The 19787-nt window shown below is 32.5% G+C and overlaps 1 protein-coding gene across 3 annotated transcripts in view; it reads right to left on the reverse strand.

The window, feature by feature from the left end:
- Positions 1–19787, reverse strand: part of LOC123805981 (ankyrin repeat and KH domain-containing protein 1) — a 108372-nt gene that overhangs the window by 59553 nt on the left and 29032 nt on the right. For 2 of the 3 annotated variants that reach the window (XM_045818913.1, XM_045818920.1), the window contains exons 3-10: positions 19018–19174; positions 17545–17692; positions 16727–16874; positions 14531–14764; positions 12197–12291; positions 7430–7667; positions 7001–7192; positions 3565–3674 (exon numbers count right to left, since the gene is read on the reverse strand). In XM_045818913.1, the coding sequence (XP_045674869.1) occupies positions 3565–3674; positions 7001–7192; positions 7430–7667; positions 12197–12291; positions 14531–14764; positions 16727–16874; positions 17545–17692; positions 19018–19174 (1322 nt within the window). The remainder of the gene's footprint in view (positions 1–3564; positions 3675–7000; positions 7193–7429; positions 7668–12196; positions 12292–14530; positions 14765–16726; positions 16875–17544; positions 17693–19017; positions 19175–19787) is intronic. The other variant, XM_045818928.1, reaches the window with a different exon arrangement.

A 19787-nucleotide genomic window follows, 5' to 3' on the forward strand; every position in this document is an offset into this window, starting at 1 on the left:
TATTTCTTATGGATTTTAAGTATTAGAGAATGATAATAGGTTTTAATACAAACTTCCTTATAATGGGTTTACATCATACCATACCCTATAATCACACCAAATACTTAAAAACACACCAGAGCCCAATAAACAAAGATGCTATGCAGAGAAAAAAAAACACAAGGAATACTATTTATTTCAATTCATGATTCCCATTATGGTGGTGGTAACAAGAGATGCAAATAGCAGGAAGATATGAAATAGGTCATTTGTTCAGGGTTCCTCTGCTTATAGAGTAAGCTCAGTGCTTATAGAGTAGTTAAAATGATTCTGAATGCTAAACAGGGAGAACTTTTAAAAATCTTTGGAATCAATGGACAATTTTTAATTTAATTACTGATTTTCAAACAGAACATTTTAAGTGGCCTATTTAAGAGCCCATGTGGCTCAGGCACATTATCCTGTAAACTGAGGTATCGTGGGTTTGGTTCCATGCCCTGTAAGGGCACATACCTGGGTTGCAGGTTGGGTCCCCAGCTGGGGTGCAAGAGGCAACCAGTCCATGCTTCCTGCTCGCGTGGACCTTTCTCTCCCTCCCTTTCTCCTTCCCTTCCCCCATCTAAAATTAATAAGCATGTCCTCAAGTGAGGATTAAAAAAAACAAAAACTAAACTAAACCAGCCCAAAGATTTGAAATAATGGATTATTCAAACTTATACAATTATTAAAAAGTTAGATAAGCCACATATCAATCCATAATCTCTAAATATGGTGGATATTCAGTGTGCTTTTAACTGGAACTATCTATGAATATTTTAAAATATTTTAAAACTAGAAAAAATGATGTTTCAAATTAGAAGATGTACCTATTTCAAAATCTACCCGCAAATGCCCCAGTATGCCATTTGTTCTGGCTATAATTTTTTTGAAAGCAATAAATAAGAAATTTTCTACACTTCATTTAAAACTAAGTTATCAGTTACACCTACTACATATTTAGAATGAAAAGCCCTAAAACTTCTCAGTTTCATCTCAGGAAACAATACAAGAAAACCAAATTGTTGCATTAAACATTTTTAAATCATAATTAATATCTTAACCAAGTCTGGGGCAGAATATTTTTAAGAACCAGAAACAGTTTTTAAGCTCCTTTTTAAAAAGTATAGTACCAAAACCTTGAATTATGGCAAAAGTTAAACTCTGAAATCTAATTAAGGCTTGAGGGTTGGTCTCGATTGTGCGTCAAAGTTTTTTTTGTACTTCCTTATTTAAAACTGAGTATAAAAACAGTTCTCAGAAATGAAGATTCTCAATCAGCCCACAAAAACATCTATTTAACTTAAAGAACTAGCAAACCTAGTTATCAAGAACACACCTATGAAATGCCAGGAATAGACTACATCTCCACTCCACACAATGTGAGTGGAGAGTCTTCCATCTGCAAACCACTGGAGGAAATTGTTACAGCCCCAAGACAGATCCTAGGAGGCAACAAAGAATGAAGGACAAGAAAGACGCTAATGCCTTGTTATGTCCAGTTAGTAATAATTATTAATCCTTCTTCTCAGGACTCAAGGACTGACAGGTCTGCTTTATTGACTTCTTGTGTTTGACTAGCTTTTTTTGCCCCTCCTTTGCTTTACAGTAAAGTCTGAAACTACAAAGTTTATTCATAGATTTTGAATACCAAACTTACTACACTTTCTCATACTTTCCACGTCTTTTATAAAGAATATATAATTAGGAAAAGAACTAGTATTAAAATTGAAATGTCTTTTGTAGAATGCATAAGCACAGACTAGGCAATATATTTTTAAAATCAATCTAATGATTCAAAAGGAGAAAAAAAGAAAGTTATGCAAATGAAGTTATTAAATCTAACAGTATAACTGAAAAATAAAATGTCAAAAGTTCAACAATAAGTGAATGATTATGGTTCATTAATTTGATGGAATATTATGCAAGGGTTATAAACATAGACTATGTAACAATATGAAGATTATGAAAAACACACTGGAAAAACAGAAGACAACTATATTATAAGTATATGTAAATATGAATGCAGAGACAGACCGCAAAATATAATAATATTAATACTTATGTTAAAATAACAGTATTACCTTTATATTTAATTGAGATAGATTTATCTGAGCCAATTTTTAAATCTTTTATTTTGAATATAAAATAATACAGAAAATTCAAAACTTTCTATTTGTTCACTTAATGCAATTCTTCTAAAGAACTCTAATCACAAATACTACCTAATTTCAGAAGACTATACAAATAAAACACTTGAAAATATTTCATAATAGATTTCTAACTCAGTTGAAATTGGTAAGATTTTGCTATACATTAGAGCATATTTTACAGATAATTCCTCTTTCTCCTATTTAATATTTTCAGAAAAACTCTCAACAAACAGGTTGAGAAAGTGACTTCGCTGTAGAAAAATAGAAGAATAATTCAGGTAAGAATTTGGAAGATATGAATATTAAATTTGTTTATAACATCTCAGCTTTTATATTCTACCCCATTTCTTTATTTCAAATGCTGAAATATTCAAATTCTTAATTTTTATAGATGACCCAAAGCAACTCTAAAAAAGGAAAAAGATATACAAAGAAGGCAGAAGAATGAGCTCTACTTATAATATCTGTCATAATTCTTAAATAAAAAAGTATACCTCAGAAAGTGTAACTGATTGGGGAAGATCCTAATTAATGAGAATGAATGCTAGTGTTATAATATTTAGTACTAGTAGAAGTAATAATAAATGGCATAATTATACTATACATTTTACCTTAGTCAAATAATTACTTTCCAACAATCTCAGGTATCTATTTTAGAATGTCAGTTATTATAAATAGTTTAAAATGCAATACTTGCACAGTGTTTTCCAAAAAACTAAAACTAATAAACTTGATTCATTATAACATGTATCATAAATTTTTATAAAATATATAAGGGAATTCTGTGAGAAACTCTAGAAAACAGTTTAAAGTACCCTCACAAAATAAAAATGAATCAAAGTACACATTTCAGCAAGAAGCATAAAACTTTAAGTGGGACACGATTTACAATTTCCATAGCTATAAAGAACATTACAAATATGAATCTACCATCTAATTTGAAACTGTGAAAAGCCAAAGCAGAAAATGCTTACAAAAAACAAACAAACAGAAAAATAACAGAATGCTTTAATAATGTTAAGATGATAGTAGCTTTGCTTTTAAAGGTCAATTAGAGGAACAAATAAAAAATATCACTCAAAGTGATTTGACAGGTTATTCTATTCTGTAAACATATTACTGAATGTATAATATGTTTAATAAAGGGCAGTTTAAAAAGTTTAGGAATGCCAGTCAGGATTGGGGTGAAAGGAAGGAACAAACTAATAATTTTACCCAGGAAATAAAATGGTATTAAAAACTCAGTATTTTTATATACAATTAATAAATGCAATAAAACTAGAATAGCCAATCTTAAAAAATGAAGCATGCAACTAGAGATCTTTACTAGTTTTTTCTAAATGTTAAACATGAATGAGAATTAACACAAAAATATTTGAAATTAAAAATATCTTACTAAATCGGCTCCTGCTTGAAGCAAAACATCTGCGACATCCGTGTGCCCATTCTCACAAGCATAGGCTAGAGCCGTGTCTCCTGTTGCTGTTGTAGCATGAACATTAGCACCTAGAAAACAAACAAACAGACAAAATCATACATCGACTTTGTGAATTGTAAATTATATTAAACAGTTCAATTTTGTAATTTCGTGAAACTGATGAATTTGAAGTATAAAAATACTGCTATGTATTTTAAATGTCCTAATTTTCCTTTAAATACGCTTTGTAAAAATGCTTTTAGCCACACCAAAAGGAATTACATAAAATGATTTTAAGAAACAGTAAAATCTACCTACATATCCTCAGTAAGATATACCCTAGGAAAGAGCTACAAAAACAAAAAAATATCAGTTTTCAGAAATCGTATCAGTGGTAGTGTTGGATTGTGTTCTGACACAGTTCTATGGGTACTGTGGTAAAAATCAAGTAATCCTTTAGTAAAAGTGAAGTTTCTGGCATGGTTGAAAGAAAATATGTAAGAGATTGTTATGGTTAAGTAAAAACTCTATTGTTCTGAATTGGAAGTACTGACATGAACTCATGATGTATTTTACCCATAAAGAAAACAATTTCCTAACTCTGACCAACTAAAAAAGCCCGGAGACAATGACATACCAAGAAGAAAGAGTACTTCTGACTTAGACCGTAATCTCTAAGTACCACTTCCTACTAAGTAGTATAAGGGCTTCTTAGAAAAATGTTTGGTTCCAAGGCAGAAGCTGCATGAGATAAGCATGAAATACCGTGCTGTATCAGAAAGCAAAGAAACCTCAAAGACTATACAATGAGACCATATCAAAAGGATTTAGGAGGTAATGGTACTGACCAAACAGAGTCAAACTGCCCTGCCTTCTGACAATTTTTGCATCAATAAAAAATGAGGACTGTGATGAAGTGAAAGCCATCATATGTTTACCCAAAAGTTCAAAATAATGTTCATATCAAAAAAACAACAACAACCCACTTTATTGGTCACTACTAAAGGATGCTAGGGAACCACATTATTATTTTAGGAGCATAAATAAAGGGTGAAAAACGAATCAAACATTTATTTATACTATTTCTACATGATTTACATCTAAGAGTAATCAAATAGTTCATGAGGGGAAGTTTCTCTTTAGACTTATTCTAGATAATAAATAAGGAATAATAGAATTTAGAATATCACCACTTTGCTACCCCTACTAAATTAATAGATCTAAGCAATGATCATCAATGGCTAATAATATTACAAAAAGGAAGACAATCAGACATTTATTATCCCCTCAAGACAACAAATAACAATTACTACTGATAGTCTACTAAACACACACACACACACACACACACACACACACACACACACACAAATTCAATGAAGTCTCTAAATTTAACTACTACTTTCTAGGAAATCCAAGGGTCAGAAAAACAAGTTAAATGAAATCATGGAGATGTAATTAGCAAAATCTATACTACAGAAAGCCTAAAACATAAACATTCCACTTCTTCAACCAAAACTTGTAAGGAATAAGAAAAACTAGAAGGAGAGTCCATAGATTAAAAGAAATTTAAGAGACATATTGATAAATAGTTATTATATGAATCTCATCTGAATACTGATTCAAAAGTCATTAAGCACAAACATACACATTTATAAGACTATCAGGAAAATATGAAAACTGGATATTTAATGATACTAAAAGTTATTTAAAAAATTTAGGGAGGAAATAGTACTGTTACTTCTTAAGAGATTATCTTTTAGAGCTACATATTGAAATATTTATTGATAATTTATAAAAATAAATTTATTTTAAACTAATTTATTTTCAGATTTTAAAAATTCAAATTTTAGTTTAAAAATTTTTTTGTTAACTATGTATGGTAACAAATGTTAACCAGACTTTCTCAGCAAAATTTTTTAAATGTTTATTTTAGACAAAAATAATTTTATAAAAATAATGGGGGACTGAAGGATATACAGATGAAATGAGATTGGCCATAAATTCAAAGTCGTCAATGTTGTTGATGGGTTCTTAGGGTTCATTTAACTACATTTTCTATGTGTTGGAAAAAATGCTATAACAACAAGGTTTTTCAATTTTAAAAAATTGTATAGACAATGTGTAAGAAGACCTATGGCATTTTCTTTAGTGCTACACTAAAAGAAGAACTTTTATATAAATAAATTACATTCTAATGTGGAAAAAAGTGTTTGGTAATGATCATATAAAAAAGTGATTCTCAAACCCCTAAGAGAGTTTTGGAAACTACATGCTTCAAATTAGCAAAAGCAGCTCAATATGAGAATCAATAATGATGTAATGGAAAAAATAACGTTAGGAATTCTAAGTCTGAATGTTGGCTCTGTCCCTTATTCACTTTGTACATTAGGGAAATTATGTAACAAGTTTGTGCATCTGTTTCCATATTTATAATAATGTGTTCAGTAATTTCTTACTGTGCAGGGACCAGTGATAATAATACCATTGGTAGAGATTCTTTTTTAATTGAGGTATAAATGATATGAAAAAGATTCTTCACTGGGACACAGACAGTTACCAAAAATGATGAAGGGACAATGACTAAATGATGCATACACTAGCTATAGTGATTAATAGTATTTGAGTCAGGGAAGAGGTCAGCTCAACGGTTGGTTTTACATTAATTCAAACTCTGAACAACCATCTGAACTATTAACCATCTGGATTAAGAAATTATTTTAATTGTAATTAAAAAAAATTGAGGCTGGGCGGCAGTCAAATTAATGTAACAGAAAAAGCCCAAAAAGGATGAATCAGGTTTTGCCAAGTATCTCATTTTCCTTTACACAGTTTTAAGCAACATAACAGATGTGGATAAAAAAGTTATTATTATTTCTAAATGATATATAAAGTTTTATATCTACCTCAATCAATTCATTTGGTATATTCTTACTTTGTTCTATTATTATTGCTTAACAATGTATAAATCACAATTTATTTTAAAAGTACTTTTACCAAAAATACAAAATTCTCACTTGTTCTTTTGTGTAAGTGTGTGTGTGCATGTGCAGATTCAGAAATGTCAAGAAATGAACGGGTTTAGAGGCACAAAATTACGATCTCTATTGTGTCATCCCCACCTCCTGTTATTAGCAGAGAGACTAGAAGTTAGTCTCTCTCCCTTCCAGAAGACGTAAAACCATTCAATGGAGAAAGAAAGTCAATGAGAAACCTATGGTCACCAAGCAAACATTAATAAGAAACCTTTTTAAAAACGACATTTTTGGAGATTTAGGAGTCAAAGAAGAGCAGTTAAATTGCAGCACAGCTGCCCTTCAACTTTTGTAGAAATGAAAAAGTTAAGGTTAATTGTTGAAGTTATCAAAGCAATATAAAAGCCTTTTTCTAAAAGGCATTTTTTAAAGCCACATACCAGCAGCCAATAAATATTTCACCAACTCCAGGTGTCCCTCCTGAGAAGCTTCCATTAGAGGTGTGGAGCAGCCAAGTTCTATATCAGCCCCCGCCTTGATCAGGAAGTCTGCAACCTCAGAAAACCCTCCACAGCAAGCCAAGGTCAGGGCAGTTTCTTGGGTTTCTTCTGTCTGGGCATTTATATTTGCTCCTGGGGAGTAAGATAAAAGTAGATAAAACTAATTACAAGAGACTTATGAAAAAGATGTTAATCGTTCTGAATAATGATAATCATCTCTATCTTCTCTGCTTCTGGGGTTCCTTCCAGGGTGTTGATAATTTACCATAGATGCAAAAAAAAGTTTTAGTTATAGTAAACTTCATTGATACTGATGCAAAACATCCAAAAGAAATTTATATTTTAATTAAAGAAGTAAAACTACTTTACCTTGTGCTAAAAGTAGTGCCACCATCTCCTCGTGTCCTTCCCGAGCAGCTTCCATCAACGGAGTGTATCCTTCATCATTGACTTCTTCAAGATTTGCTCCCCTTTCAATAAGTAGAGCTGCCAATTCGACATGTCCTCCACAGGCAGCTAGTGTCAACGGAGACTCGAATGAATCCGCAGGCATGTTCACTTGAGCACCACTATCCAAAAGCAAACGTGCTACCTCTACATGTCCATCCTGCAGATTTTCAGAAGTAAAGCAAGAGGAAGGAAATTTTTTGGAGATTTTTAAAGTGGGAAAAGAGAAGGAAGAGATTGAGGAAATACATAAAGAAAGATGCAGCTTAGATGCATATACATTATCATGCCTATCTGAGCAATTTGAGAATGTCTTATCAAAAGTCCATTAAAATTATTTTACCTTACTTTTGAGCAAGCCCAAAATTTTCCAAAAGAATCATACTTGTGATATACAGTTACAATTCCAAATAATTATGAATTTCTATCTTCTTTGAAATTCAAAAAAACTATTAAATCGATAGTTGACAGTACCTCAAGATAATATTTATATTACTGCCAGGTCAAATATAGCTATATCCTCAAATTTAGCTGTCACTTTCTAGTGTAGAAACTGTGTTAGATCTATTTAAGAAACAAAGACTGGGCAAAAAATAACAACAAATTCTGTGAGGTCATTACCACTTGGGATTATGTTACCAAGGTAAACCCCTATGGACTTAAACTACCCTATATTTTTTCTCATCACTAACTAGCTTGTTGCAATAAGGGAAAGAATTTTACAAAAATAAAAAAATAAGTACCTTAGTAAAGCAATTACCTAAAACATTCTCATAGAAGGTATCCATTCTATACCTCTATCAACATAAATACCCTTTGTTAGTTTTCAAATTCTTTAATTAAAAAATTCATGTAGACCTCAACTCTTATTGTGGATATACTGTGTTGTTCAATACTTTAAAAATGACCAACACATTGTTAATGAAAAGTAAAGACTGAGTACAAAAGCAGTGTTTTATAAGGTTGGGCAATGCTTTCATTAAAGAATTAATTAAAGAAATTTTAATTAATGTCAGATTTCAGCATCCATCAAGAGTTTCATTATACTTAAATGACCAGCCTAGTTTTAATCATTTTTGACACAATGTCAAAGACAAATGACTTCACATTAAAATTTTAGTTTTACTAATTCTTCAAATATATGTAAAATAAAATATATTTTAACCAAATTACTGTACTGAGTTATTTGGTGTTTAAAAAACAATTCTAACTGAAAAGAACATTAGGATTTACAAGTGTTCACAGATCAAGTAACTACTAGTGTGTCTAGCTCCTGAAGGATCCCAATAAATTACTTTGCTTGAATTTACTTGAATTTTTGAAAATTCTTTTTGGATTCTGCTAACATATCTTGAGTACATACATTAAAGAGGCTCTGTACTAATCACTTTTTGATATTAATGGACAATATTAATTTTGCCAAAAGGAAAATAAATAAATAATCCATTTTTAAAGGTTTAATATTATTAGATTTTTAAAAAAATTCTAAGACTCCTGTCTCAGCCACAACACAGTAGCTGGTATTGGACTTACTCTCCTATTATAAATAACTATAAAAATTAGAAAAAATAATTAAAGCAATGGGAGGCACCGGACAGTAACCAAGCCAGGGGTTGGGGTTATGATTACTGAAAGATGAGAGCAATGAGACGAACTCTATATTCACTCCAGCTTTTTGGGCATCTTTCAAACCCTGGCCAGAGGAAACAGAGCCAAAACAAAGAAAGAGTGAACATCTCTTTGGGCAAAGGAAACAAAATCAGAACACAAGGCAACCAAAATACTTGGGACTTGAGGAGTGAGGGCAGGATACCTAAGAAAAAGAAGACACAGAAAAGGATTCTCAAAAAATCTATGTAAAATCATCCTCAGATCCTTCGGCATCTTCTGAGTTGAACACATCAAGGATGAGACTCCAGGGTGCCTAGCGGAGAATGGCTCCTGAAAAGTGGGACACTGGGCCCTGGCTGGTGTGACTCAGTGGATTGAGTGCCAGCCAGCCTGCAAACCAAGGGGTTGCCGGTTCGATTCTCAGTCAGGGCACATGCTTGGGTTGTGGGTCAGGTGCCCAGTAGGGGGTGCAGGAGAGGCAACCATACATTGATGTTTCTCTCCCTCTCTTTCTCCCTCCCTTACCCTCTCTCTAAAAATAAATAAATAAATAAATAAATAAATAAATAAACAAACAAACTGGGAGTTCAGACTCAGGCACAATGAAAAGATATTGGTGAATATCTCAGACTATCAGGTGAGATAATAGAAAGCCATAAAGAAGAAAAGAACCTAAAGTCCCTTAGTCTAGGATCAAAGAATAAGGAATTAGGATTAAGAGTAAAGCTGGAATTAGGCCTCAATAGGATCAGAGTGATCCACTGGTAATGTGCTTGCTAGAACAAAAGTTAACAGTCTCAGAAAGAAGACAGGATAATATAGAATATTGAAAAGGTAGGAGGCAGGAAAAAAAGACCAATTATCAAGATATAAAATAACCAATAAAAATAGTCCCAGAACTGAGCCAAAGATAGGAGTTAGCAAAAAAGGACTTCAAAATAACTGCTAACGATAAATTACAAAAATAGATGAAAAAAAATGGAGAAAATGGCTAAAAAATAAATTTCAATATAGAACAGAATACTGAAACACCATGTCACCATTTATAGATTTAAATGCAAATGGTCTAAACAAACCAATTAAGAAACTTACTTCAGTATAATGATACCAAACATTTCAAAGTTTGAAAAAAGAATAAAAATATTTACTTGGTAAACATTAATAAAAAGGAAGCAGGAGTAGCTTTTAATATTAGATGAGACCTCAGAACAAAGAAAATTACCAGAGATAAACAGACTTTATAACATAAGAGTCAATTCATGAAGAAGACACAGAAATTCTAAAAATGTGTATGCATCAAACAACAGAGCTCCAAAATGCAAGAAGTATTTTTTTTAAATCCTCACCCAAGGTGAAAGTGGGTGAAAAAGGTGAAGAGATTAAGAAGTACGGACTGGTAGTTACAGAACAGTCACAGGGATGTAAAGTACAACATAGGGAATATAGCCAATAAGATCCTAATAACTATGTATGGTGTCAGATGGGTACTAGATTTATTGGGATGATAACTTAGTAAGTTACATAATGTCTAGTTACTGGGTTGTAAACCTGAAATTAATATAATATTGTATGTCAACTGTAATTAAAAAATAAAAAATTATTTAAAGTGAAAAATTTAAAAACTTTGGTACATGAAAGGACACTAACAGAGTAAGAAGGCAACCAACATAACAGGAGAAAATATTTGCACATTTATATCTGATAATGGATTAGCATCCAAAATATAGACTCCTAAAACTCAACAATAAAAAACAACCTGGTTCAAGAATGGGCAAAGGATGTGAGCAGACATTTCTCCGAAGATATATAAGTGACCAATAAAAACATGAAAAGATGCTCAACAATGTTAATCATTAAGAAAATACAAATCAAAATTACAACATACCACCTCACAATCATTAGGATGGAAAAAAATAAAAACAGAAAATAGGGCCAGTGCCTAGTGAGGATGTGGAGAAACTGGAACCCTTGTGCAGTGTTGATGGGAATGCCCAACAGTACAACCACTGTGGAAAACAGTATGGTGGTGGTTCCTCCAAAAATTAATAGTTACCATATGATCACCCAAAAGAACTGAAAACGGGGACTTGAACGGACATTTGTACACCTATGTTCACAGTATCATTACTCAGAATAGCTAAAGCATAGAAGAAACCCAAGTGTCCATCAATAAATGAGTGGATAAGCAAAATGTGATATATATATATACAATGAAATATTATGCAGCCTTAAAAAGGGAAGGAAATTCTGACACATGCCTCAACATGAATGAACCTTCAGGACATTATGCTAAGTGAACTAAGCCAATCACAAAAAAACAAATACTGTATGATTCCACCTCTATGAGGTACTTAGAGGAGTCAAAATCACAGATAGAAAGTAGAATGGTGATTGCTATCGGCTGGGGGGAACAGAGAATGGGAAGTTGTTACTCAACAGGCATAGAGTTGGTTTTACAAAATGAAAATAGTTACGAAGATGGATGGTAGTGACGGTTGCAAACACTGTGAATGTATTTGGTACCAATGACTGTACACTTAAAAATGGTTAAGATGGTAAATTTTATGTTGTATATTTTACCAAATTTAAAACATTGGCCCTGGGCCAGTGTGGCTCAGCTGGTTGGGGGACATTCTGCAAAGCGAAAGGTCACTGGTTCGATTCCCTCCCTGGGTTGCAGGCTCGGTTCCAGGTTGGAGTGTAGAGGCAACCGATCAATGTTTCTCTCTCACATCAATGTTCCTCTCCCTCTCTTTCTCCTTCCCTTCCCCTCTCTCTAAAAATAAATAAAATATTTTTTAAAAAATGGGAATAAACAAAAGTGTACCCATGAAATGGAAACGATGGAAATGACATAGCTAAGACTGCCTTCTATACTGTTTCCTACATTGAAAGACTTACTATCAAAAGTTAAACATATTATATATTTCCCTTTCCCTCTCTAGCACTGCACAAAACTTTCAAAATCTGCTGATGTCATGGTATTTTCCTAAAAATATATTAATCCTTAAAGATTTAAACACATATGACCTTTTCTTCTCAAAAAAAAAATCTCAAGTGAGTGCGATTTAAAATTACCATGCAAGCCTCCATTAAGGCCGTGTGCATCTCATCTGTTTTGTGCTCTTGATCTGCACCAGCATCAAGTAGAAAGCGAACCATATCCAAATGGCCTTCAAAAAAGAACACAAATTTTAAACTGTATTGCTAAAGAACTGAGCATCAATTTAATACATAGACATTAAAATGGGGTAATTTTCTTTCAGAAGTCTATACAAAAATTTTAAGAGAACTTATTTTGCATTCAATAAATAAATGACAGTTTTACAAAGCCAATCCAAAATACTAAGCAGGCCCTCAGCAAGGTGTCTAGGCTTTAAAGATTTAATTAGTCTAAAGCACATAATTCAAGTTAAGAAAAGCAATAATACTTATTCTTTGATTTCATCTATATAAACTATCAAATCAAAACACTGAAATCAAATTGAATGCCAGGTGAACTATGTTTGAATCATTTTTCAGAAAAAACAGCTTTAAAATAACAACCATAAACTCACTGTGGCAATGAACAGGCACAGAAAACTCCATCAAAATAATTTTAACCCTCTTGATATGTTTAATATATAAAAAGTCTTAATAGTCAATAAAAAAGACAAACACTCCAGTAGAAAAATGGATGAAGAACATAAAATGGTAATTCAAAAAAGAAATGCCAATGAGTATGAAACTGATGGAAAAGTATCAAACCTTCCTATTAAACAAATGCAAATTAAAATGACACACCATTTTTTTACTATCAAAATGGCAAATATTAAAAAGAATGATAATACCCAGTGTTGGTGAGGGTGTAGGGTGGGGTAAAGGGCACTCTCAGACACTGCTGGTGGGAGTGTAAATTGGTTCAACCTTTCTAGAAGGCAATTTGGCAATATGTATCAAAAGCCTTAAAAATGTCCATACCCTTTGACCCAGCAATTCCACTTCCAGGAATTTATCCTAAGGAAATAATCAGAGATTAGGCAAAGATGTCTGCACAAGGATGTTATCACAGTGCTTTTTAAAATAGTGAAAAACTGGGAACAATTCATGTGTCCAACAATAGGCAATTATGGTGCATCCATTTGATGTATTTGGCAGAGACTGCTTGTCTCCTACTCAATATCCATTCTCTCAATGTTCCTTACTAAAAGAACTCTGATTTTATCTGAGTGGCAACTTGCTTGACTAAAAGACCACATTTCCCAGACTCCCTTGTTGCTATGTGTAGCCAATGACATGTAAGTGGGAGCTAGCTTTAAGGCAGAACTTATAGGAATACTTCTTAAAGGTAGCTTACTAAATTGGGAGGCACTCCTCATTTTGCCCTTACCCTCTGCCTCCTTCCTAGAATATGTATTGCTGGGGCCATAGCTACCATCTTGGTAACCTTGAGAACAGAAACCACATACTAGGGTGGTGAGGCAGAAAAACACAATGCTGAGATCTAGATAACAATGGAATTGCCATACTAGTCTTAGACAGCCTACCCCTGGACTTGTTTAAAGAGAAAAGACTTCTCTTTTGTTCAGATCATTGTTAATTTAGGTCTTGCAGCCAAATCCACTACTAAATGCAACAGTAATAGTGAAATTCTCTGTAACCATCAAATGTTGTGTTACAAAAACACTGAGATGACAGAATGTTCATGATATACTGCTAAATAAAATAAGCAGATTATAAAAGTGTTAAGAGTATGATTGTTTAATTTAAAAATACAGGCATACCTCGTCTTATTGCGCTTCACAGATGTTGCATTTTTTATAAATTAAAGGCAAGACCCTCCACCTGCAAAAAGATTATAGCTTGCTTTATTGCGAGACTGCTTTACTGTGGCTCTCTGAAACTGAACTCGCAATATTTCCGAGGTATGCCTGTGTGTATATATATTTGCTTATAAATATACTTTAAAAACACGCTGGAAGTAAATACACTAAAATATTGTTTACATGCTTTTTAAATCTTTAGATGGTAGCATTGCATGTCATTTTAAAATTTCTTTATTCTCTGTTTTTCAGGTTTTCTCTATCAAGTGTGATTATTATATAAGTGTGTCCTATTGTTTAAATAAAGGCTGGAAAAATCGTATAAAACAAAAGCCATTAAAGAATGAAAATCCTCAAAATCTGTGCTAAGAGTTAGTTGACTTTATAGCTAATTGAATAAATCTGAATTAAAATAACAAATAAATGTACACTGTGAAGCTAAACTTCAGGAAATACAGGCTAAAATAGACTTTCTATATAATACAAGCTAAGTAATTTTACAGTACAAAGAAATGGATAAGCAATATAAAAACAACTCAAATACTCAGTACTCAAATATTCAAAGTTGTTACTTTAAAAATCCCTAAATAGTCATACATATATAGAGTACCTTTGTAGCATGCAAGTGTAAGAGCACTTTCTTTGAATTCATTAGAATGAGTGTTGATGCCTGCCCCATGATCTAGAAGAACTCTTGCAACTTCCACATGACCTGCACTGGCTGCTTCCATTAAGGGGGTATGTCCATTTTCATTATGATCTTCTATATTTGCACCTTCGTTAAGTAGCACTTTCACAATGTCAACAAATCCTCCAGCACAGGCATAAGTTAATGCAGTGTTTCCTAACAAAAAACAAAAGAAATATAAAATTATGACAGAATGAATACAATTATGATTATACTACTCCTCTTACATAAATAATTATCATCTCAAGATTTTTTGTTGTACTGGTTAGAAGCATCATCTTAACTTTCTTCCTAATTAAAAGACTTATTAAACAGACCTATTTACATCTCTTCTTCATATTTCCTTAGCTCAAGATTATGTACCATCTTGAAAAATCATTTGCAACATATTTTTCTCTAAAATATTCTAATATATAAGCCCTGGCTGGTGTGGCTCAGTGGATTAAGTACTGGCTTGTGAACTAAAAGGTTGCTTGTTCAATTACCAGTCAGGGAACATGCCTGGGTTGCAGGCCAGGTCCCCAGCTGGAGATATGTGAAAGGCAACCAATGGATGTTTCTCTCACACAGTGGTGTTTCTCTCCCTCTCTTACTCCCTCCCTTCTCCTCTCTCCAAAAATAAATAAATATAAAATCTTAAAAAAATAAAATATTCTAATACATCATTTAAAATTACTGCTTTTTCTTTTAACACTGTACAACTTAGAAACACTTTTCTTTCTATGTATATTCATTTCTTCATTTTGTTACCTCTCCTTTATTTACAGATTTATTCATAAGACAATTCATTGTTCCAGGTATATTTTCCTTCTGAAACATATCTTCCACCTATATTTATACAACGTAGTGATACAGATATAAATTTCCCTCAGCATAACTCCTTCAAAATAAAAATTTCTTTAAAAGGTCATTATCTCTTGGTTTGACAATTATTTCTTTCCTAATTTTGTTTTGAGGATTTTTATTAAAGGGGGTGGGTAGATGGTTTAACCATCCAAAAGAATGACACTAGAGAAGATTGTTTTAAAGGTTCAGTGAGAAAACCATCATTTCAGAACCCAATTTATTCCGTTTCAACCATTTAACCTCTCAGACTTTATGTGTATTAATACTACTACAACTAAAACAAAATGATCAGCAAAATGACCTAATACGTCTTATTGGAAAGTCTTGGTCATTTTAAAAATAAACTAGGCTACATTTACTTAATGGCATGGAACACTGATAGGCTTCCAATATTTAAATTTCTTTTTAAACCATTTGGTTGTCTCACTAAATCCAAGGAATCTCACAACTAAATAAAACTATACCTATAACAAGACATATGACCAACGCTCTTCCTATCTATGACTCTGGGAAGCATAAATAAATAAAAGAGTAGCAGTCCTTACTAGAGTAACTTTCATATATTATCTTATTAGCAAATGCATTCAGTACACTTGGCATGAAAAACCCTATAGGGTAAATACTCTCAGGTTAATCTATAATCGAAAGTCACGGGAACTTCATTTAAATAAAATAAAGAAATTACTGGAGCTCCAGCTGGTGTGGCTCAGTGGACTAAGTGCCAGCCTGCAAACTGAAAGGGCACTAGACTGATTCCTGGTCAGGGCACGTTCCTGGGTTGTGGGCCAGATCCCCAGTTGGGGGCGTGCAAAAAGTAACTGATTAAAATGTTCCTCTCCTCTCTAGGAAAATAAAATCTTTTTTAAAAAAGAAGAAAAAGAAAAAGAAATTATAAGAGATACAGTTCATAATTTTGCCTCTTTACACAATGTATATTGTTTTGGGGGAAAAAAAATCATCCTGTACCAAAAAGTTGTCACTCTTACCAAATAGAATCTTACCAAATAAAAACAAGTATGTTTTAAAGACTTTTGAAGATATCAAATTAATCTAATTTTTACTCAAAGATTCTAAACAAGGGCTAATATTTTTCTGTAGGCTTACAACTGATTTTCCCTAGGAATCAAAGTTTTATCTCTCGGGTTATAATTAATTATATCAATTTATTTTCCTCAAATTCAAACATCGTTTTCTTTTTTTCTTAACTTAGTAATTTTTTATTGTATTTTTTCATTACTATTTAGTTCCCTTCACACATCATTTTCTATATACCTGTTGCAGACTGGGAGTTGACATTTGCATCATGAAGAAGTAATAGTTTCACAATATCTAAATAACCTCCACTGGATGCTGCCATTAGCGGAGTTATGTCTCCTTTAGTCCCTCGATCTTCAACATCAGCATGCATAGCAAGCAATACCTTTAAAACACATACACACACAGAAGTTATCAATTCTTACTATTAACAGTATTTCTAGAGAATATAATGCATATGGGAAGATATTCTTTTACACTGTGGAGTGAGGAAAAATAAAAAATCATCTTTGTGAAAATATGCCAGTGTTCACTGTTCAAAACACCAAGTTTAGATGCTATATTTTACACTATCATTACATATTAATCTTTAAGTATATAATCACATTTGCCATCCTATTATGAAACTGCTCCTGTGAAAGTTTTTGTGTTATGCTTGGGATTATCTAGTAAGATAACAGCAAGACTACACTCACAAGATAGAAACTGATAAACATATGGTTATTTACCAACATTGCTCTAACAGAAGAAAAAAATTGAAGTAATCTGGCAAAATAAAAACAAATCATTTCTTTCTATTATAGCTGTGTATTATTTTCAAAGACAAATTTAAAATACTATTATTATTTCTATGTTTTTACTCCTTAGTACTAGTTTTGAGTAAGTAGCATAAAAATGGACCATGCTTAGCTGCATGTACAGCAACAAATTAATTATGTGTCAGTTTCTATTTTACCTAAAGCCAAAAGGGAAAGACCTTGGCCTCTAATTATAATTTTTTATTAATGATAAAAATAAAACATCAAAACTCTTCCATAGAAATTATTTCTGCTTACTTGTGCCAATTCATAATACCCTGCTGAGCAAGCCAAACACAGCAGGCTTTCTCCTTCTTCTGTATGTTCATTTACACTTCTGCCTTCATCTAGCAATTTACGAACAGCATTTACGTCCCCATCTGAACAAGCTTCTGCCAGACTGCGACTGAAAACAAAATCACCAACAATTAACCAACACAGAAAGACTTAGGGTCCTATGATAATACATTACATTAAATATAAGTAGTCACACACATACAAATAATGACATCATAAAAAAATATGAATATGTATTTACTGAAAAGATATGAATATCTTATTTACTGAGCATCTTGTGTGCAATACTTATTCATGGATGTTATCTAAGCGAGAATAAGTGAATATGAAATAGCTGTCATTTTTACCTTTTAAAATGTCCTAAAATGCACATTTTCATATTAAATTTTAAATAAAGTTTTTTTTAAAGCATTAGATGCACGAGTTTTTAAACGATACTATACTAGTGTAATGACTCCCAAAGGTATTTGGCATATAATCCCATGGTTTATAATTTTATTTGGTAACAGCAGGTGAAAATCTAAGAAAAATTTTATTGCAGAATGATTAACAAAATAAGTGAATCTCAATTTTAATGTGCATACAAATCACCCATGCTTCTTATTAAAATGCAGATTCTGATTCAGTAGATCCAAGGTAGGGATCTAAAATTCTGCATTTCTAATAAGCTTGGAGGTGATGCTGACTCTGCTAGTACATGGACCATATTTGAGTAGCAAGCACCTAGATTATTGCATTAGCAACCCATTTCACTTATTATTTTCCCCAATTCTATTGAGCTATAATTGGTATACAGCACTGCACAAGTTTAAGGTGACTTGACTTACATATATTATGAAATGACTACAGTAAATTTAGTTAACATCCATCATCTCATATAGATACAAAAAGGTGGGTTTTTTGGTGTTGTGACAAGAACTCTTAAGATTTACTCTCTTAGCAACTTTCAACCATTTTATTATTATTCAAGCAGTCAGTTGAGAGTTTACTCCTCTGTTAGAAAAAGTGACTTTTTAAAAATGGAAACCAGTTCTTACTCAGTTTGACTTCTCACACTCTATTATAGCACAATAAGTCCCATAAGGATGCTCAATGACTATGGGTAGCATGTAAGAATAAAAATATAATATCCATTTTTATACTCATATATCATGAATATATTTATAGATCAACTTAAAATAGAGGGGTGGGGAAAGCAGGTTTACAGTTGTTTGTATGGAAAAAGACATGCAGGTTATGATAATTATAATAGCTTTATTAACTCAAAAGAATGTCACAATGGCACAGTAAACCTTCTTTTGCCCTTCCTGTGTAATATCCATTTGGCTAAAGTTATAAGCCCTTCCAAAAGACATATTTAACCAAAATTTGCTACTTCCCCCAAATCCACTCAAGAAAACACCTAATATCCAGCAGACATCATTAAATACATACGTGTCTATCTGTCCTGCATTGTGGCCGTTTTCTGCTTTCATTCGTGTCAGTGCCGCAGCAGCTTCATCCAGCGCACAACTCACTGAGGATGTCAGCCTTCGGAGCACCTCAGGATCTGCAAAAGCCTTACCATCAGCAGTTGACAATTTGCCAATTCCTTCGGTGTGTGTCAATCAATCAAACGTGCAGGGAAGAAAAGCATAAAAGTGTAAATTGTAATTATATTTCTAAACATTATTAGCTAGTGCAAAAATGGCATAGTCTCCATAGATAAGGCCGACAGATTATTAGACTGATGATTTCAATCTTGCCACTAATGTCAAAATGCAACACAATATTAATTTATTTTCCAAAGGTAAATGAATATGATGCCTATATTAGCAAATAAATGAGATTTCTTTCAAAGTATATAGTCATACCATAAGATCTCTATTAGAATCGTTATTTGTCTAAACTGTTTTCAGTAGTAATGAAGGGGATATTCTATGACATTACAACAAACAATCCAATAGTTTCTTCATTTGGCCAAATGGCCACTTAGAACCATCTTCTAGGGCCACATTGTAAATTATAATAAATTCTTATTTTTAATATTTATCATTTGCTTATGATGTGCCAGACAAAAGGGAGACATAAAGAAATAAGGTACAGTTCCTGTCCTTACAGCACTCACAGCCAAGCAGTACCTATCAGGTGTCTAAGTTGACAACAAATCATTTTCTCTAGAATCAGTTAGGAACCAGTTACTACTGTAACAGAAAATTTTGTTG

This window comes from Phyllostomus hastatus, unplaced genomic scaffold (assembly GCF_019186645.2).
Source record: "Phyllostomus hastatus isolate PE091 unplaced genomic scaffold, TTU_PhHast_1.1 phas_contig_150, whole genome shotgun sequence".
NCBI classification, from domain to species: Eukaryota; Metazoa; Chordata; class Mammalia; order Chiroptera; family Phyllostomidae; genus Phyllostomus; species Phyllostomus hastatus.